The 21,536-nt window shown below is 42.1% G+C and overlaps 1 protein-coding gene across 9 annotated transcripts; it reads right to left on the bottom strand.

The window, feature by feature from the left end:
* Positions 1–702: 702 nt before the first annotated feature.
* OPTN (optineurin) lies at positions 703–17,159 on the bottom strand. 9 transcript variants are annotated; one of them, XM_021530991.4, is made up of 14 exons: positions 17,026–17,159; positions 16,214–16,390; positions 14,362–14,564; positions 12,052–12,207; positions 10,916–10,992; positions 8,716–8,847; positions 7,535–7,616; positions 6,166–6,281; positions 5,343–5,492; positions 4,286–4,379; positions 3,460–3,618; positions 2,665–2,795; positions 1,848–1,927; positions 703–1,688 (listed from the first exon to the last, which is right to left on the bottom strand). In XM_021530991.4, the coding sequence occupies exons 2-14, from the start codon at positions 16,377–16,379 to the stop codon at positions 1,567–1,569; spliced, it is 1,668 nt and encodes a 555-aa protein (XP_021386666.2). In that variant the 5' UTR covers positions 16,380–16,390; positions 17,026–17,159; the 3' UTR covers positions 703–1,566. The 9 variants fall into 9 exon arrangements, with proteins under 9 accessions (XP_021386666.2, XP_021386663.2, XP_021386664.2 ...); XM_021530988.4 differs by having other exon boundaries at positions 8,716–8,850; XM_021530989.3 differs by having other exon boundaries at positions 8,716–8,850; positions 16,932–17,063.
* Between the last annotated feature and the right edge of the window lie 4,377 nt (positions 17,160–21,536).

Below are 21,536 nucleotides of genomic sequence, written 5' to 3' on the forward strand. Positions count from 1 at the left end.
TCACCTAATGCCCATGTTTTCCTGTTAGCACTCCTGTTCTAACATCCCCTCCCTCTGAAACCTCCTCAGATGATTCATTGTGATTTGACGAATGTGTAAGTTATTCCTTCTTCAGCCTTTCACACTGATTTTTTGTATTTTCATTAAGGTTAATACTTCTCAGATTAAATCAGCTCTATTATTCTGTTAGTTTGCTTCTGGCCTAGTAGCATTTCCATCAGATTTTAACCACTGCAGAATCTGTAATCGTCACAGCTCCCATAATAAAATTTGTTTCAGGGTAAAAAAAGCCTATAAATCCTACTGTCAAAAGGAACCAATTAAAAGCCAGTAAGAGATTACATCTGCTGGGACTACTTGTAATTGAAGAAGAAGGTTGCGATGAGGCTGATGAATACCTCTTCACAACAATCAGCCCTTGTGTTATCTGAAATGATGGGTGAAGTGATAGATGAACTATAACAGAAAATAAAAATCCAGAGTCTAAAAGTGATAATTAGAACAACAGTGACAACAAGCAAAGTAAAAAACTTACTTGGATTAATGACAAAACGACAATAAAGGGATTGTCTCCTTTTTGTTGAGCTAAAAACACCTGGGAGGACAAGAATAGAACTAATCCACTACAGTTGTTTCTACACAAGCTTTTCAGACATAGGAAATCTTGTTCCAGTCTCCCGCATACTTATAGGCACAGATAAATTTTATAATTGTAATAGATTTATTTTGATACATGAAAATCCACTCTACTCTTTTTAAATTAGGTTACATCCATCTCAGTGCCTTCTACCACGATACTGTACAAGTTCAAATGCTTTTATTATAACAAAGAAAAATTAAGACAACATCATAAAAATTAACAGTTCTATAAAACCAAGGGACTTGAGAGAGCAGGAGCTACATATATCAGACCTAGCTGATCTGTTTTAAACCTTACCCACATCTGGCTAAAGCAAGAAGTTACATAAGCCATCAAAAATTTAACATCAGATTAGTATGGTCACAAAGACAGCAATGAAATGGCCATCTGGAGAAAGAGCAGGGTTCACTTCAAATTCTTGATGAATACAGCACTATTCCATTTTGCTGAAAGCTTCTCAAACAGCTTTTTTTGTGTATTAGTTTCCTGGTATATAGTATATAAGAGATGAAGTATTTACAGGCTCACATATATATTTTTTATATATATAAATATATTTGATCAGCAAATATCTCATCTCTCCTCTGACTTCAGTGATTCAGCCCTGTTCTGCAGAGTAGCCATAGAGCAAAGCACTTCAGGGGAATATTCCTGAAAGGTTTCATAGCAGCAGACACACTGCAAGTTCTGTAGCACAACCATGTTGTTAATCCAAGAAAACTCCTTCCCTAAAGCAGATTACAACAACATTAGTGACTACACAGCAGGGGAAGAGTTTTATCCTTTTCCCATTGAATTAATAAGCAAACCCCTGAAAACCTTCTTCAAAGGACATAAGAGAGCTGAGTATTATTTGAGCAAGAAGGAAAAAACCCCAAGTGTTTGGCAGGTGAAATTCCAGAGGACAAAGAATTGGAGGGCATCACTCAATTAATGCAGTCCATAACGTGAATCTGCAGTGTGTCCAAATCAGGTAGAATTTCTTCACATTTCGGACATGAATAAATTGAAATATTCCGCTGCTCTGGCCAATCTTGACTATTAGTTCCTGTAAGCAGAGAAGATAAATGATTAACTATTATATTACCTGATTTTGCTCTCTGCAGCTACCCAGCTGCCAGAATAACCACAGGGAAGCTGTCTGCAGCCAAGCAAAGCTGGTTAACCTGAACCTGACCCCAAGGGCTGGAGAAAGTGCCTGCAGTACCTCTTTGGACAAGGTGAGGTGAGTGCTCCCGATCCGGCATCCTGGCTCCGTGGCGACTCTGCATCTCTGCCAGAGAGGTTCTGTGGAGAATAAACAAGTCAAGGGCTCTGAAAACAGACTCCTGTCAACTGGTCATGCATTTAGTTCACAACTGCTGCTCAGAAACAGGACCTAGAAATGCCACTGCTTTGTGAGCTCATGCCAGAGGTCTCCTGAAATCAGGGTCATGCAACTGACACCAGCAGCAGGATTTGGGCAGCCACACACCTAGGGATCTAGGGCACCCTTCTCTGGAAAACTCCAAGGACTCTCAGCTGTTCAGGGAAAACTGCAAATTTGCTTTAAGTAGAAAAGCAAGCTATACCAAAAAAGGACCCTGTACAGTTAATGTGAAATGTAACTTGATTCAACCACCACCATATTCAGAACTATGTACTCACCACTACCTCCCAGAGAAGCAGCAGATATCCCTGGCACACACAGCAAAATTAGCTGCAGATTCACAGCTAAAACTGAGGCCAAAAGCCAAAGAAACTCACACGGATCAACAGGGAGAATTTACCAAGCATGAATCATATGAAATGAAAGCTTACTAAGGCACCCAACTAAGAACTAACACACTTTACAGAGATTCTACCAGAAAACTGAGAAGTCAGTAAATTCACTTTTTTTTCTCCTTTTAAATTCAAATTAAGCAAGAAATGTCTGCAAAGTTATTTGCCTTTCTACTACGACACTCACAAAGACAATGTTGGTCAACACCAGTAACAGAGTAACAGGACATTGCAAAGGCAGTTCAGCCAAAGTCTGTTCTCACCGGCCAAGATCTTCAAGATTTTGCTGGTCTTTTAGTAGGTATGCCAGCTGGACAGCCAACTGCTCCTTCTCCTCATGGATCTTCTCTCTTGCTGCCCTCTCAGCATGGAAATCAGAACAATAAACCTCCATCTGATCAGAGAAATGAGATCAGAAATGAAAATTTGTAACTTTGACTGAACAGTATTTGTATATTACATGTCAAAATCACAAATCTGTATCATAATATGGATCTACTCAAAACACTGCAAAGCCAAGACCTGCACTTCTCACAAGGTGAAGGAGACCTAACACTTTCTGGACTCTGTAAAAGATAGTCTTTTGTGTCTTTCCTGGGGCACAGGTATTGCCTCTGCTCTATAGAGGCAGGAAAGAGGCACAGACAAGCAGTGAGTGACTTGACTAGTTACACTGACAAATCTGTGGCTCAGATAGTGGAACCAGGCCAAGATGCCAGTTCTGTGTGTTAAATATGAGGCAAACCCCTTTTAGTCACTTAACACATGCTGGTTTGAGTAAAATTATTCCTAGAACATATGCAGTGATTCTTAGGCCAGTGGTTCTAAATACCCATCTACTCCCAACTTCTGTTTGTTGTGCCAGACTCCAGCATACACAGCTCCTCCTACAGAGCCCTAGAATACAGTGGGTAAAGGCTCTGCAGGTATCTGCAAGGCAATCCAAGTAAAGGGTGTTATGCTTTGAAGTTGAGAAAATGTATTCAGCATTCCAGAGTGAGCCATTCAATACCTCCTGGTTTCAGGGAAGTAGCCAGTTTGTAAAGAAGAGCTGATACCTGAGCACGGAGCACAGACATAGTTTCAAGGTCCTCCTCTTGCTTAGCAATTAACTGCTTCATTTCATCTATCTGGAGCTGTTTTGCAGCAAGGGCTTGTTCTGCCAAGTTCACCTTTGCTGTCAGTTGTTCCACCACTGCTTTGTCTACTCTGTCCAGCTGCAAAGAAGAACTGGGATTATGAGATGAACTCTGACCCTCCTCTAAGTGAAAGTCTGCTTCTTACTCCTCCTGTCATTGGAAAAGGTTCCCATTTTGGTCACCAAAGGAACTTGGACTAAGACAGCAGTGGTGACTGATATTTTACCTTAAAGATTAGTTGTGAGCTTTCAAACTACATTGTATCAAATTAAAAGACAACCCCCTAGTGGACACTGTAAAAGACGTTTTCCTAGTTTCTGAAACTACACAGAACAATGTAGCACTTCCATGGTGTTTCAGTTCCTGATAAGACCTTACTGTGGCAGGCATTTAAGAATACAAAAATGCTTAGAGATTTACTTTCCCATAAATATGGGAAAGTAAATATATATAAATGAAGCTGCAGGAACACTGATGTATCTATCACTTCTGTCTAAGGACTGGACTCTGCTGCAATGCATTGCAGATTAGACCTTACCCAGAAAACACTGTGGAAGTACTGATGTGTAGATAAAGTTTTCTGTAAATGACAGCACAGGAACCATGTTTATCAGAGCAGTGCTGCTATGTTGCATGCAATTATGTAGAAGGGATGACAGTTGTTTCCTGCCCAAATTTGATCCTAAAGATGTTTTCTCATCCTTTCCCCCTCACCACTTATGATTTCTTCTTGCGATGAGTTTACCTCTTTGCGTTTCATTTCATCAATTGTTTTCATTGCCTCGGTGAGTTCTGGAAGGACTTTGCTATATGAATCCTGGAGGTTATTGTATCTTGCCCTGTTTATGACAGGAAAAGAGACGAAGGTTTGAAACAATTATCTGAAATCTAAATAATGTTAGAACTTAAAAAAATCCACTACCAGCTCCTTGCAAATCAGTGTGCATTTCTGGTGAGAAAACGTCATGCTTCATGTCTCAACATCTCTCTTCCAATGAGTTGTGTGCTGCTCTATCCATGGACTAAGTGCAAACCAATGTCCTTACTGATCATCTGCATTTCGTATTGAAGAATCCATCACTCAGTTTTTTTATATGAAGCTTACAAATTCTGTTCAAAATGTAACACCCCTCTTAGGCAGACATCCAAGTCTTGACTCAGACTTCAAGTGAAGAAGAATTTATCAGAATAACCAGAAACAGAGTCCAAAGATAATGAGCAGCTTCTGCAGCAGCTGAAGATGTGTCCTTCAGGAAGTTCAGCCTCTCTGAACAGCTTGGACTGACATTTTCACACTCCTTACATGGACTGCACATGAAAGGGAACAGGAAGCCAAAGCAAACAGCCTCTCTTTACCTCAGCCTGACCTGACCACACACTTGACTCTCCTAGTGCAAACATATTGTAGGGATTGCAGACCTCTTCATTAATGCCACTTTCCCAGCACTGTCACCACCTGACTTGTCCCTTTCCTCCGGGATGTGTCCGCATTTACCCCTGCTAGTCAGTGCCACAGCTGTTGTCACCTCTCTGTTCTTCCACTTGTGGCTCTATTCCACCTTGGACTTTATGATTAAAGGAAGATACAAGTCAGAGTTGACAGCTCAGGTATTCCTAAGTGAGGGTCAGTAGACGAAAGAATACAAACTTCTACTTCATACTCTACAAACACAGCATAGTTTCAAAGGGCACAGGACACAGAAGTAGTACTTGAGATTCAATTCCCCTTTGGCCAGGTTCCCTTGGACTTTGCTTCTTCACTGACAATACCTCCCTGGAATATAAAACCAAGTCACACTCACTTTTCTTCACGTGTCTTGGCTTGTTCCAGCTTGACCTCTGCCTGCATGCTCTCTACCTGAAGTTCCAGCTTCTTGATGGTGTATATTAGCTGCTGCTTCTCCTCCAATTCTGATGCAGCAGCCAAGCTTTTTCTTTCCAGTACTTGGCACCTAATAGAAAAGGAAAAAAAAGACTGATCTCTTCTGTTCACCCTCTCCTGATGGATTTTTCCCATCAGGCACATAGCAAAAAGGAGTATTTGTATGGTTCAATTTTAAAGGCTTATTTTGATGAAAAACATGGGAAAACAAAAACCAGTCTATACACAACCATCAGAAAACAAAGCTATAGAAACCAACATTTATTTTCTTACTATTATGAATCTAAAAGAACTGGATTTTGACAGGAAACTAAGCAAAAAAGTGACGGTCTTGTAACCACTTTTATAACCTAAACCATTTTCTTCAAAAGTCCAGACAGCTCATGTGAAAGGCTATAACCAAATCCCTTGGCTTTTCCCCCTAAAGCCAGAATAGGGATTGATTATGTGAAGGAGAAAACAGAAAAGATTTTTCTTTACTTCATGAAGGGTTAAAACTCAAATCTTATAATTCAAGGCACTCAGGTTCTATTTGTAGAACTAGGTTGGCAGTTCAGATTTTCTGACAATTGCTGTATTTCTGCACTTCACCACTTACAAAGAAGGAGCACTCTTTAACAGAACTTCTATGAAAGAGTTATTTAAGTTGATATTTGTTGAGCTGGTGAGTTTCCTAAGATGGGAGTTGTCATACAAGTATGTACTGAGTGTCGTGACAGAACTTTTGCTCTTCTGAGCCTTACTTTTCTTGCAGTTTCTTCTGAATCAATTCTGCTTCTTTTAACTTCTCATGGGCTTCCTGAAGCTCTTTAAACAGAGCACAGACTTGCAGATTCAGGGCTTCTACTTCACTGCCAACCTTTTAGAGAAAAATTGAAAATTATGTATGGACAATTCAAGATAGTAAAGTTACAGGCTAAGAAATATAAGTAGGAAGTCTCACTCCAGAGAAAACAGCCTAAGTTAGTTTGCACAGTTACAGTCTGTATTCAGTAATAAGGTCTCATCTACAAGGCTTCACAATTATTCCACACTGCACCCCTTCATTGTTCCACTAAAGATTTACATTTTACCACAGAGGCAAGTAACATGAGTTCTGCTGACAAGAGCCTCTGAAGAAATCCAACAGTGTACATGGAAACAGCTGCCAACAAAAGCACAAGTGCTGACCTCAGTGTCCACTTCAATGAGGAGTATTGGGCCCAGGCTGTAACTCATGCAAAGTGGAGATAAAAGCACTGGAAAACATTAATTAACTGAGACGTCATCTGCTTTCCCTAGGAAGGGCATCTCTTGGCCTGACTGCAGACTAGTCTTGTTTAACCAACCCAGCCCTGCCCTGAAATACTTCTCCTGACCTTCAGAAGGGCACAGGTTTCCAGCAGGTCCCATAGCATATTTCCAAGTCCCATGCAGCACTTCAGAAACTCACATACAAGCACACTTAGTTGCCTGTATTATGCAGTTGCACTGAACCAGCATGGACCACCAAGGCTATGGGATTGCACTCTCACCTCACACAGAAGCTTGCAGCTTCAAGCACAGAAGTTTAAGCATCTGACTGGAGCTGAATCCCAACCCCAGCACTCTTTCAAATCTTGATGGAGAACATCAGGACTAAGTTTTTGCCTGGAACTGTGTCTCAGTCCAAGATAGTTATGCCCCACCTTTGTAATCCCACTAGAAACATGAACAAACCTAAAGCAGGTGCCACATGAACTCCACATTTAAAGTCTGTTTTCCAGTATGCTGTCACTGGATTCTGATCAAACAGCTGACGTGGGCAGGAGCAAGGAAATTCACACAGCCTAGATGATTTCTGAAGAAACCATTGGAGACATTATGGTATTTCTCTCTGTTCACTGGGCATGGCCAGGGCAATGTGGTGTAACTGCAGTTATGCCAAGCTTCCTGAATACTTGGCTCCCAATTCCACGCCTTTGCAGTGGTGTAATTTGGAACCACCTCTAAGATATATCAAAGTTCACTTCCATTACCTGTGCAGGACAATTGCCCTTTGCTCCCTGAGTGCAAGTGGAAATCTAGACCCTGAGGTTGGTGACCTCAAGTCAGCTGTATGTTGTTATATCTTGACTGAGGACAGGAACTTACAGTTTCTGAACTCTCTTCTTCCTGTTCAGTTTGTGTCCCACTCTCCAGGCAGCTTCTGGTCTCCTTCTCCAGCTTTGACAGTCTGGAAAAGAGAAGGAGCCAATAATGATGGATTTGGCTTATGCTTCAGGTGAGATTGTGACTATGCAAGGATTTCATGCAAGTGATGACTCTCTTTGTAACATCACAGCCACAAAAAAACCCCACAAGGCATAATGGAAAGCACAGACATGCAGGAAGGCCTGCACAATATGGGGGTTCTTGAAGAACACAGGATGCTGTGTACATTTAATTAAAATGGATGTGTAAGTCTGCAGGTGTGATGAAGGTCATGACATTCAGTCCAAAGGGACTGATCTTTGGTACAGTCCAAAACTGCCAACTCTTTGGAAATAGGTAATTCTGTTCACTGAATCCAGTGATTAATATTGTCTCTGTTTTCCTGTGGTATTTTTAGGGGCTGAGGTTTCTAAGAATTGTTTGGTTATGGCTCATGACCTCTTCTAGGAAGACCACATAGAAGCAACTACTGTGATACCAACCTTTCATAGTAGATAATGTCTTAGTCTGCTTCTCTGAAGTGAGGATCTGGAACTTCCTGGGGAATTTGCCACTCCTGAACAGTCGTGCTGATTTACACCCACAGAACTGAGCTGAGACAGACCCTCATACAGGTCTCACTGTGGAAACTCTCTTAGGAAAGTTTGGAATTAAAACTTATTTTAGACATTTCTAAGGAGCTTTTGCAAGCTCACACACTGCTGAATGTAGCCTGTATCATGAAGAGGACTATAATCCTGTTTTAGACAGTGATTTGGTTAAGGCCCCACACAGAGATGATTCATACAAAGCCAAATAACTATGGAGGAGTGAATGGAGAGAATAGCCTCAACTAGTCATCCTATCTTTCTGAATAACCCATGGATAGTTCAAACCCAAGAGGAAATGGGTAATTTGCCTTGATCTGTGGCACTTCAGGAAATCAAAATAAAATCCCTTGGAAAAAAACTGTGGTTTATCCCTATATGGACAACTACAAAATGTTATTACAACTGAGTGCTCAGGAAAATTCCCCAAATCACACCAATATTTCAGCTTGTTGCTGATCATTCAGAGACTTGGTAACTGCAGCAGCCCTGAAAGAAAACAGCTCCAAATGTTACAGTGTGCCTACTTCATACCTCTCTTTGTGATCCTCCAGCTCCTTCTCAAGTTTTTCCCTCTTCTGAGTTTCATTTCTAAGGCAGCAGAGCAGCTGGCTCACAGTTAGCTCCTCAGATTCCAAATTCTTAGATTCATCTGCAGATTTGCTCCTGCTTCAAACCAAACCAGAAGTAAATAACAACAGCTACCCCTTTAACAGAACACTCCCTAATCCAGTCTGAGAGGCCACCAATTCACACAGTGCTGGAAACCAGTGCTCTGTGAAGGGCTCATCCCCAATTGCCAAGAGCCAAGACCACTAGCCACAGCCCCTGTCTGTGCAAATGAAGAGCAGAGGAAGTCCCCTTCCAGTGGAGGGAACAATTCAGCACTTAAGCAAGGAAAGCAAAAGCAGTCATGACAATACAAAACCCAATGCACTTATTCTGACCTATTTTGCAGCCCTTTCTGCAAAGTGCTGCTGTATATTTCTACAAACAACTTTTTTTCCCCAATAAAGCATAGAACATTTCTGATCTCTGCCTCACTCCTTTATGGAAAAGAAAGCATATCCCACTAAAAATTGTCATCAGAAATCACTTTCTTGTTCAGAAAAAAATTTCTTTAATGCTTTAGTCTCCTCACATTCTATAGCTCTTTTCAAAATCATATTTTGCTACTGTAAATTGAACCAGAACTAATATAAAGCTCAAAAAAATAGGATAAGTGTTAAAATACTGTGTTCCATTATATCCATTTTTATGGCCATCTAGACAGAAAGTCAAAATCTCTGAACTGTATGGAAGACAAGCAAGTTAGGCTGTATATTTCAGAGTTTCAGCTGTAAAAAGTTCTCAGCTCTAAAAAGTCTCAGCATGTGTTAAAAGTTCTGCTTTTGTAGTTCAGAAAAGAAAGCAAAGCAGAGTCTTCTGTGTGCTTCTGAGAGCTAGAAACCTCTAGTGAGCAAAATTCAATACCCAAAAGACAGTGTTCAGCCAGGATATTTTAAGTAAATAACTTTTATCAGGGGATTTTTAGTGCAGTTCTACCCTTACAGAAATAAATCCATCCTGAGTGGATCACATTTCATTGAACCTGTTAACAGCACCCATCTAAAGTTTCAGTGCTGGACAAAGACACGTGGTGACACTGGAAATATTTTAAGAGGTATGTATGCCCTCTGTTCTTGTTGATATGGCCCAGATTCTCCTCCAAAGGTAAGCAAGTTCCACAGAGAATGTCCTCTCATAATCAGTGTTCTCACAAACCACAACAGCAAGCTTAATACTTGCAGCTTCGTCTGTGGTCAGCAGCTCCTTCAGTTTTGTCCACAACTGACACCCTTTTTTTTTTTTTCCTCCTTCAACTTCTTATCTGCATGCTGAGGGACAAGTTTCTCTGATACTACACTGAAGCACTGCTCTCCCTTGCAATGACATAGGATTGACAACGTGGAGCACAGCTTTCTGGCCTGCTATGTCCTTAGCATTTTCTGTATCCCTCCCTTTCAAAAGCAAAGACACAAAGTAAATAAGAGTTCAGCCAAAACCATCTAGCTGCTAAACTGGGCAGTATCCAAAATGGAAAGCTGAACAGTATCAGATGTCTATGTCCACAAGGAGTAAAGGTTCAGCTAGGGGCAAGAAAGTCCCTTGTGTCCTGAAGCTGATGTAAAGATCAAATTTTGAGAAGTAACCTGAACAGAATGCTGCTATCTTAAACCCAATAACCTGAAAAGCAATGACTGTATTGCACTGTGTGTCTATGCCATCATGGATACACTTCATACCAACCACACTCCAACAGGGTCATATCTGAAAGACTATAAGACCTCTAACTCTTACCAACATCAGTATAATTGGGTAGAAGACAGATATTCTATTAGATGGTCTCCAGTGATTAGGAGGAAGAAGTCCCTGTAGCCTCTAGTTTTGTCTTTTCTCTGTGGCCTCCCTTAAAAGCCTGAAGAGTTGGCAAGTCAGAATGTCCATAAATGCCTGACCAACTGGCCAGAATAAGCACTACCTCTTGTCAGCCAGTAAAAATTGGAAGAAAAAATGTCAGAGAGCTGAGGGTCTTACTGCATGCTAGGAGGTAGAGCTACTGCAATGGAGGGGTGCAAAGCAAAGAAAAAGAGGATTTTCTAGTGCATTCCTAACAGAAAGAAGTTCCCTTACATTAAAAACAAAACCTGAGGCAGAAGTCTGAATCACACATATCACACAAGAACCTACGTACATGCAGACAGCAACATTACTGGGCATTTCACCACTATTCTCTTGATGTTCCTTTGCAATTGCATTTATTTCCCCTTCCTAGGAGAGAAAAAAACACTATTAGCTCAGTATTTTATCTAAGCAGGACAGAAGGACTTTATTTATTTGAATTAAAGAATGAAGAAAAACAGGGAGAATTGCTATCATGGCAATACATATGAATAAAAAACTCTCACAGATAATCTTAATGTTTGGAAATTCTTAATTTAAATACTTCACATGCCCTTCCCTGTATCTCTTCCAGCTTGATTAGAGAATAGGAACAACAATGAGATTTGCCCTTCTCCATTCAGCAGCAACTTCCACAGCCACTCTCCCCTGTGAAGATGACTGGGCACCACACAGCAAGTCACTGGCATTGCAGGTGACGTTCAATATAAGCCTAGAGATCACTCTCCAGCCTCCTAAATGAACCACTCTTCTTTCCCACTACAAACCCAACTCCTTGACAAACTTCCCACTCCTACAAACCCTGCTTTGTAGCCCAAAGAAGAATCCTTCTAGCAAATAAAAAGGAGAATGCACCCCGAGTTTTCTCTGACAACTCCAAACATATTTTAATTACATTTTTAAAATTTCTTGTTCCACATCTACTTTCCAGAGAGAGGACATGGGGAATAGAAGGGTATCAGAGGACTGCATTTTCACATCTCAGTTTGTGAAGATCTTCCAGATACAAGAACAGTAAAAAAAGTACATTTTTTGCCTCTAGGGAATACTCTCTAGAGTTTTGCACTCCAGTTTTGTTTGTCTGCATCTCTATTTATCTGTCAGTAGGAAGTAAGCTCCATTTTCAAAATTTATGCACAGGTGTTGCCCCTTAACAAAACATAGTACTGATGTTCCCAGAAATTTCAACTAAGACAAGAGTTAACATTTTTAGCTAGTGCAACACAGGCTATCTATGAAATTAATTTGCTTACAGCTTTAAAGGGGAAGGACAAAAACTAATTCTAAGTCCTTTACCACTACTTTTACGCTATCTTGTAAGACACAAGTGCTCTATGGCAGGTAATGTAGGAAACCAAAGAATGACACAATTATTTAGCCTGGCACCTGGCTGCAGGTTACTGTGTTCCTGTTGTTCCCTTTACTTACACTCATCCCAATCTCCACAAAGGAATCCTCTGCTGAGATGTTCAGCTTGACCTGCAGCTCTGAAATGATGGCGAGCAGATCTGCCTTCTCAGCCTGGAGCCGCTGCACCTGGGACTTCAGCTGCTTCACTTCCTTCTCGGGAGCCATGCAGCCCTCCTGGAATAAACACACCAGCATTAGCCAACCAAAAGGGAACTCTAGGCAAGGAGCACACAGCCTGAATGCAACACTGTCCCACATCCCTTCCTTTCTGTTCAGGCTTGCCTGAAAACCCACAGTACAGATGCCTAAAGGATGTTCTGGTTCACTCAACAGCAAGAAGTCTAAACTGTGAAACCAAGTAAATCAAACACTGGGCATCCCACTGCTGGAAAATATGGGACTGGTTCTCTGAATGCACACATAATTAGGATGTAAATTTTTGCCTGAATCTATGCCTTTTGCTACCACACAGGGTATCAACTGACTTCCAGAATTACTGAATTTTTTCACCCATATCCCTATTCCTCTTCTCCCAGATCTAACCAAAATCCAAGGAAGAAAAGACCAGTGGCAGAGAACTTTCCCATACACCCCATTCTTAGCCTTTCCCCACCTTCTAGCTTCTTTGTACCCTATTTCTAAGTAAAAATCTTCCCAATTCCTCGACCTTCATACAAAGTCCTAGATTCCTTCCACAAAGTCTCTATTCCTCAGAGATTCTCCCCAAACTTCCCTGTTTCCAATCATAAACATCTCTTTTGCCTTCTGCCTTTTCTCTTTCTCTAGGTTACTCAAAACCCTCTCTTAAGCCTCTATATAACCAGCAAGATTCATTTTTTCCTCTCCTTTAAATGCCGCTCCCTATCATGAAACTTTCTCTGTGAGTTTGTTTCTTCCTCATTTTGTAATCTGAGCATCCACCTCCTGATAATGCCCTTCTTACAGCACATACCATCAATGCAAAGTCTGAACAATCCTGGAGTCTGAATTACATTCTAAGATATGATTATGCCAAATCTCCAAATTATCTCTGTGTCGACAGTGTCTCTCATCCCACAATACCACTCTGCCCCTCTGACCTACTGCTGCCTCTAATTTTGTGCTTATACTGTAAGAGGATGCATTTAGACTCAGTTCCAGGGAAGAAGACAGATTTTAAATTTCTCAAGCAGGCTGGAAAATTCTGGCAACAGCATACTTCACAAGAAGTTCTACAATAGATAGAAAGATTATAAATCCTCTACTTTCCCTTAAAAAATATTCCATATTTATGAAATTCTGAACAATTTGTTAAATCCTGAACTTTCTTGACAATCCTGAAACACAGCTTTCAGTCTGTAAAGACTGTGTAAGTAATACTTACACAATCACACTATTTAAGCATGACTTTCATCCCCCTTGCATCTTCTGATCTTATTGGCCAATTTTGATTTACATTTCTTATGGAGTTCCATAAAACAGTCAGGAGGAAGGGAGAGTCTACTACTGACTCTGTTGAGAAAAAGGTTAATACACTCATTTTTCATCAGACAGCAGAGAATCCACATGGGTCTTGGAGGTACCAGACACCAGAATGCATCAGTTTGGCTCTGCATGGAACTTCTTAGTTAACTTTTCACATGACAATTGGGAGACAAAGCAGGTTTTGTTTTGGTCACCTTTGCCCACAGATGCCTTCAGTACCACCTGCAAAATGTTGCCTGGTTACTGTGCAAGCACCTGCAACATTAGAAATTATGTGTAACAGGGCCAAAGGCAGGACATGGAGAGAAAGCTCAGTCAGACTCAAATGGAGCAGCAGAAGCACAGATCTAATCCGACCTCAGCAAAACAGCTTTCAGAAAAGAAAACTGATATAATAAAAATAGATGGAGCATAATTTTTTTTTTGCTTGTTTACAGGTTGACTTCTCCCTGAAAACATGCTCCTGGAAAAACAATACAAAAAGCAATTAAATGATGAGAGCCAGATAATCTAACAAGTAAAGGGAAGGATAAAGTAAAGAGATATCCAAGAATAAATGAAAAATTAGCAAGAAATGCCAGTTCTTATTTATTATGTTAAAAAGTTGAATTATTATTTACTAAATGCTAACAAAAAAACTAAATTATCTCAGGTGTGCCATATTTTTCTCTTACTACACTCTGAAAGGCCTCACTTTATAAAGTAAGTCAAGTGAAGACCATTGCTTAGAGCTAAGGATAAAAATGGAGATATTAACAAATCTCCAAACCATCCCAGTGTGATGAATCCTAGAATCATAGAAGGGACTGAATGGTCCAGATTTTCAACTCAAAAGCATGTCAATCTAACCAATTCCTTATTTACCATTTCAGCTCCTTCTTCTCTTTCCTTTAAGCTCTGAAGTTGCTGCTGTAGCTGTTCATTTTCAATGCACTTGGCCTGCAAGCACTGCTTTGCCTCCTTAAACTTTAACTCATAAAATTCTCGTTCTTCTTTCTGCTTCTCTCTCCATGTGGAAAGTTCCTCGTATCGGTCCTTCATAGCTTGGTTGTGCAACTTCATGGCCTCTAAATGGTAGCCAGAGAGAAGGTATTGAATCACATTAATCCTCTGTCCATGAAACAGCAGATTTCCACTACACTGAGCTCAGCATTCTTCAGCATCAAATGGGTTGGCAATAATTGGGTATGAAATATGAGCCTCTGTCTGGCATACCTTAAATACCAAAACTAAACTTATCATAGTCCGTTAGCACTACAATAAACAGCTTTAAATCCACTGCTGAGATCACATGCTCACACTCACTGACTTCTTGACTTTTTCCTAAACTAAGAAGCCAGAAGGGTTGCTCACAAGAGATACTTGGTATCTTGCTGTGTGTGGTATTTACATGATCAGCCCAAATCAAACTGCTGAACTGAGCTTCTGAAACTACTGAGACTTGGCAGGGAAAACATCCTCCACTGGTAAATTTCTGTATGGAAACTGATGCTATCAAATAAAATGTCTCAAATATGACCAACAACATTCTCCCCCAACATTTGGTTAAAATTTGATTGCAAGCACTGAAAAAATATACCAAACAACCTACAGCCAAATCTTTGAGTAACAAAGTCAGTATGTAACAATATCAGTCTTACTACTGCAAAATGCTGACAAGATTTTTAGGCAGAGTCAGTGAAATTATTTTAGACATGCTTTTTTTTAAAGCAAACAACTCAAAGCTGGTTACTTAAAAATCCTTTATACTTGTACTTTCCAGTAATTTCCATTGCATCCTGATGTCATATGATAAACTGCCCATAAATCCTTCAGGTTATGAAAAAAAATATTCTGGAGAATGATTCTGCATGTTATGGGTTACACCAGCTGTAAATATGTCCCAGAACATTATCTTCTATAAGACCTTTCAGCAAAATAGCAGACATACTTCTACAAACAACTTTCCTGCTAGATTCCCATGAGACAGAAAAGTTGGACCACGTCCAGAAATGATTCAGGAGGAATTTAAACACCAGTGTAAAATCACAACACAGGAGATATGTGACTTCATGCTCTGCTGTCAAATAAACAGTGAGATACCTCTGTCTTTTACACAGAAAATTCTCAGATCCCCCAGGTTTTGCTCTAGCCATTTAAAGGAAAAAATAACTGACAGCTACATTTCAGATCCAGAAGCAAATGTATCTCACACAAAGGACTCAAATAATTAGGAATTTTCAGGGAAGGCTACTGGTTTCTCCCAGATGTATCCAGACATAGCCACCACTCTTTTTTGAAGTATGGAAGGTACAGTACCCACCAATCCTAATCCAGCTTTGGTAAAGTATTTGTAATGGATCAAACAGTTCTACAATACAAACCAAAAAAATCCTTTAGAAGTTGATGAGCAAATAGCACATCATAGGAAGAGATTTTTCATGTCACCCTCTAAAATACACAGTGCTTATATATAAAACTCAAGAGCAAATAAGTCACCCTTACATTGGGTTGTTCTCCCTCTAATCTACCACACTAATTCAATTTGATGTGTGCTACCAAATATCCTATTGATGTGTATTATCAAACTGGCACTGTCACTTGCAGAGTTGTTTATACAGCAAATGCTACTCAGCAAGGGCAAACAAGCACAGAATTTATACTCATAGCACAAACAAACCCTTCAGAAGAGACTCAGGGCTCTTGCATTTTAAGACCAGCACATGTGTGCATTCACCTTTTAACTCATTGTTCTCAGTGATTAATTCTTTCATCTGCTGCACCATCTCTTCTGGGGTGTAGGTGTTAAGGGCTGGGGGAGCCATGCTGTCCACTCCATTTTCCATTTTACTCTTGGAATGCTCTCCATTTTCAGCAGGACCGCCCTTCAGCTTGCTGGACATCTCCGAAGCAGCTGTTACGAGGTTTGCCAAGAGAAAACTTTCAATTTCTTGCCCAATTATAAAGAAAGCATTATCACACACTCATTTTATTAACACATGCAAAAGCACATAGGCACCTTCAATCCCCCTAACCCACCTACACCTGAGTATCCGTGAGTCTACGTTAATCCCCCATGGGCCTCAAACACGATGCCCAAGACGTTTTTCGGGCTAACCAGCCTTTCCTCAGGAGCTCATTTCTCTGGGAATGAAAGGAGACTCCCGCCTCGCCCACTCCCTTCCCACCCCTGACAGCACTCGGGCCCCGCCGCCCGCCCGGCCCTGTCGCCGCCTTTCACGCCCAGAGCCCGCTTCCGCTGATTTTTAACTTTCATTTTCGCTTTCCTGCCCCCTCTTCCCGTTCTCCTGCGGACCCCGCCGCGGTGCCGGCGAGGCTGCGGCGCCTGCAGCCGCCGCTGCCCGGGCACGGCCGCTCCGAGCCCGGGCCGGACCGGCCCGCGGGAGCCGCAGCGCGGCGCTTCCCCGCCTTGCCCTCCCTCCCCGCAGGCCCACCGCGGATCCGCCGAGTCACCGGGCGAGCGCGGCCATGGCGACCGGCCCCCCTCACGCCGTCCTGGGCTGGCCTCAGGGACGTGGCCCCACTCACCCCTCACAGCGCGCCCATGGCCGCAGCGCCCCGCTCAGCTGACGGGCGCGCTGCCCGCCCTCCCCCGCCGTCCCCGCCTCCGCCTCCTCCTCCGCGGGGACCTCCCGGCTCCTCCGCTTCCCTCTCGCTTTCCCGGCTCCTCCGCTTCCTTCTCGCTTTCCCGGTTCCTTCGCTTCCCTCTCGCCTTCCCGGCTCCTCCGCTTCCTTCTCGCTTTCCCGGTTCCTTCGCTTCCCTCTCGCCTTCCCGGTTCCTTCGCTTCCCTCTCGCCTTCCCGGTTCCTTCGCTTCCCTCTCGCTTTCCCGGCTCCCGCCCTGCGCTCCGCGGAGCCAGCGGCGCGGGAGCCAAGCGCCTCATGGAGCTGCGAGGTGGAGTGGGGAGCGCTGCCCTTCAGGGGGAAGAATCCTGCGGGTCGATGGGGTTGGGAAAGACCTCTGAGATCTTCGAGTCCAGTTTATGACAGCACTACCTTGTCAACCAGGCAATGGCACTGATTGCCACTTCCTTTACAGTCTTTACAGATTTACAGACAGTCTTATAGACTTTCCTTTACAGTCACCTCCAGGGACAGTGACTCCACCGCCTCCCTGGGCAGCCCGTTTCAATGTCGATTCACCCTTTACGTGAAGAAATTCCTCCCAATATCCAGCCTAAACCTTCCCTGGAACAGCTTGAGGCCATGTCCTGTCATCCTGCCGCTGATTTCGTGGTGCCAGAGCCTGATCCCCCGCAGCTACACCCTCCTGTCAGGGATTTGTAGAGGGCGATAAAGTCACCCGTGAGCCTCCTTTTCTCCAGGATAAACACCCCCATCTCCCTCAGCTGCTCCTCACAGGACTCATGCTCCAAACCCTTCCGCAGCTCCACTGCCCTTCTCTGAATCCCCTCCAGCACCTCCATGTCCCTCCTGAAAAGAGGGACCCAGAACTGAGCGCAGAACTCGAGGTGTGGCCTCACCCTGCCCAGTACAAGGGGAGGAATGGCTTCTCCTGACATGAGCAAAAGACAGGATCGAGGGGTAGCTGTGAGGTGAGCAAAAGGGAACATTATTGCACAGGACATTTCAGTGATTTTTGCCACAGGATCAAATCAATTAGGAAGGGCTTTGCCGTGCTGTGGGGATATAGTCCATTAATGGCTGTCAAACAATGTGGTTGGAAGCCTTTAAATGGCAGATTCCAGGGATGGGGTTAGCTGGGGTCATTCACCCTGCACAGCTCCAGTGCTTTGTTACTGTGTTTAGAAAGATTGGGGGACTGGAAGTACCTCAACTGCCTGGTCTTAAGTAACAAAGCCAACCAGGACATTTTGGTTACTGTATTTACAATAGGAAAAATTGTAGCCATTGTAGGTAAAATGTCCGTTTCGGATGTGGAAAATACATGGCTCAAAAATAGTTTCTTTTGATTTGAAAATGCTGCTTTGCCATGTCCTAGGAGTTGTGAACTGCCTGTTTAACAAAATCATGACTTTCCTGGGCTGGTCTCCCCAGCTGCCCTCCAAGTGCCACAGCCAGGAATTTCCCAGGATGAAGGAGAGAAGTAAGGTGCCCGCTGGATGGTGCATGGTGGACACTGGCAAGGAAGAGTCCTTTTACAGGTTCAGCCTTTAAACAGGGTGCAGCTTACAAATCTCCCAAGAAATAAAGCCAGCAAACATTTGGGACCACCTACATGGTGCAAGGAACAGGTCTGATAGCAGATTTATGCATGCTGAGTCCATAATCCATGTGCTTTTTGCTTACACTGCTAATGAACAGAATCTGTCTCCTTGATGGTAGAATGAGATCTTCTCTGTGGGAGGGAATATGATTTTGGAATTGCTGTCGTCTCCCATCACTGTATCTGTGGCTGGATGTTAGACAGGAGTGTATGGAAGTTAGAGAGGCAATAAAGAAACCTTCTGAGAGACTGAGGAACAGAATTACTAGCAGCTCATCATGGCTTTTTATTTGAGCTCTGAGACAAGTTCTTGCAGACAGCAAGACCTTACTGCACATACAGCAAAGAAAATTGAGTTTTACTTGTAATCAGAGGAGTTTAAATAAGATGGATTTTTTGTTTGGTTGGGTTTTTTTTTGTTTGTTTGTTTTAATTTTTTTCCCACTCCTGATAGCTGTTTGTTCCCTCAATAATCCCAGGTCTGGTTTTAGTACCCAGAATTAATTTTTGGGAACAGATCTTATTTAAGCCACAAATACCCAAGTTTTAGGGGAGCATTTTATCTTTTCAGTGTTTCACTGCAACTTAGATTTATGTATCTCACAATGCTTTGAAGAGATCCAAATGCAAAAATAATCCTTGCTTGCAGTTCTAAAATGGAGGTGGGTTGCCTGGAAGCAGAAGTCATATATCTGATTCTAATTGGAATGAAATACTTGCTTTCTAAAAGCCAAAGAAAAATTAGAGTCCTTGTAGATATGGAATGGAGATAAATAACCAAAGAGACTTTGTGAAAAATAAAAAATATGAGACAATGTATTTACATGAAAGAAAAAATGGCTTATGTCTAAGGAAGATTAAAGTATTTGCACAAAACTCTTGTTGCACATCAGCCTTGTGGGAACATAAGAGATGAAGCAATTGTTTGCCCACCTATTTTATTCAGATATTTTTTTTTCACCACAGCTTCTCATGTGATGAATCCTTTTGTCCATTCTGCAGGTTACAGGTGACACAGAAATGAAAAGTGTGGGCTTTGTGTGGGAGGGAGATCTGTTCTGACTCTCCTGGTGAGTGGTCTGAACTGCTGAGCTGAGTTAGGAATAGCCCATCTCTCTATGCTGTACAGCTCAGATAATAAATATTTGGAGGTAAGAGGTATAAAAGTGTCCAGCTTTCCCCAAACCACTCCATAACATTGGTTTGCAAAAAAAAGACATCGGTCAGCTCTGGGTCTGAGGGCTCAGATGCAGTCAAGTTACTTCAGAAATTTCCTTGTGGCATCTGAGCCACAGAAACATGGCTTTGTGTACACCCTGACTCCCTAGCAAATGTGGGATAATTCAGTTTAGCTTAGTCTGAAATGATAAAGAATTGTGCTGAATTATCACATCAGTCTGGGCTACCATCTTAGGTATTGTTTTTGCAGTTATCTGGGAGCTGAGTCCTGAGAATCAGCCAAGGCTTGAACTGTGGAAAGCTTTGTTACAAAGAACACTTCTCAGAGTATCTCTACATTCAGGGCTTACAATTTATCCATCTCTCTGTCTGTCATGGATTATGTGGAAATCATGTGCCTCTGAATCTCTTCTGCTGGCTTTACTCTTTCTGTCTTTCAAGTCTCAGCATTACCTTCTTGACTGTTGCTGCAGTAGCTGCTGGAAATTCCTGATTTTGGCCAGGACCCCATGAATATTGTACAGACATAGCCCAAAGACTGACTTCTCTCTCAGGACATAAGGAATAGGCACTATCCTGGTCTGGATGGTGTCCCCTGAGCAGCTCAGGTGCCTAAAGGCTTTGCTTTATTCTGCCACAGAGCTATCTGCAAGTCTGCGGAAGAACTACTAACCTTGATTAACACCTGGGCCTCTTGCCAGCATAAATGCTGGAGTGTTTGCTGTGACTTCAGATTTGCTGATTAAGCTTAATTTCCAGCTGACAGGTATTTTGAAAACACCATAAAGATATATGCTTTGAGCAGATTAGGTGGAGGAGAGGAGTTGTTATAAAGCACATCCAACTTCTGCAGTCAGCAGTACGCTGTGATGAATGTCACCATAACCCAGAGAGAAGTAAGATGATGAAATACTTTCATTTCTTCCAAAAATTAGGTGCTACCATGACCTGGAGAGGGCTCAGTGCCAGCTGGCAAAATTTACATTATGCAGATTCAGGCCTTAGATTATCATCTACAGTAAAACAGCTACAAAAAACATGAGAGTCAGATGTATGTTCTGAATATTTGCTGCCACTGACAGATGGTATGACAGGTTAAATCTGGGACCATCATGGATTTTTTATTATCACTCCAGTATTGAATCTATTGCTATTGATACTATTCTTACCTTCCAAGGGAAAAATCATCAAAAAGGAAGTCCAGGAAGCCAAAAGGTAACAGAAATAAAGTAGTAGAAAAAAAATGATCCAAGGTCCTGTTTTCAATCTAATAACCCTGCTGTGGGCAGGATATGTGAAGCAAAGGTAGTGCCAAAAAATGTGTCTAACTAACTGCTTTTGGCCCATTGTGAGTTCAATGCAGTGTGTGTTGTGTACCTCTTTCCAGCCAAATGGATAACTTCTTTTACAACTGCAGTTATATAACACTCCTGTGCAATGACACAAGAAGAGTAAAGATGCTTTAGTACAATTTTTGGATGATCTAATACAGAGAATGCTGGTATGTAGGGAAATTGTGATGTCACAGTTTTCTTTTTCTGATTTTTCCTTCCTCTAGTGAGTTGCAGTTGGATTGTGCCAAGTTGCTGGAATTCCTCACCAGCAGTTCTGATTTCTTTCTTGAAACCAACTCGTTCTGTCACCAGTCAAAAATATTATCTGTAGGTTTTTTC

The sequence above is a fragment of the Lonchura striata genome, chromosome 1A (genome assembly GCF_050655825.1).
Source record: "Lonchura striata isolate lonStrDom1 chromosome 1A, ASM5065582v1, whole genome shotgun sequence".
Taxonomy (NCBI): Eukaryota; Metazoa; Chordata; class Aves; order Passeriformes; family Estrildidae; genus Lonchura; species Lonchura striata.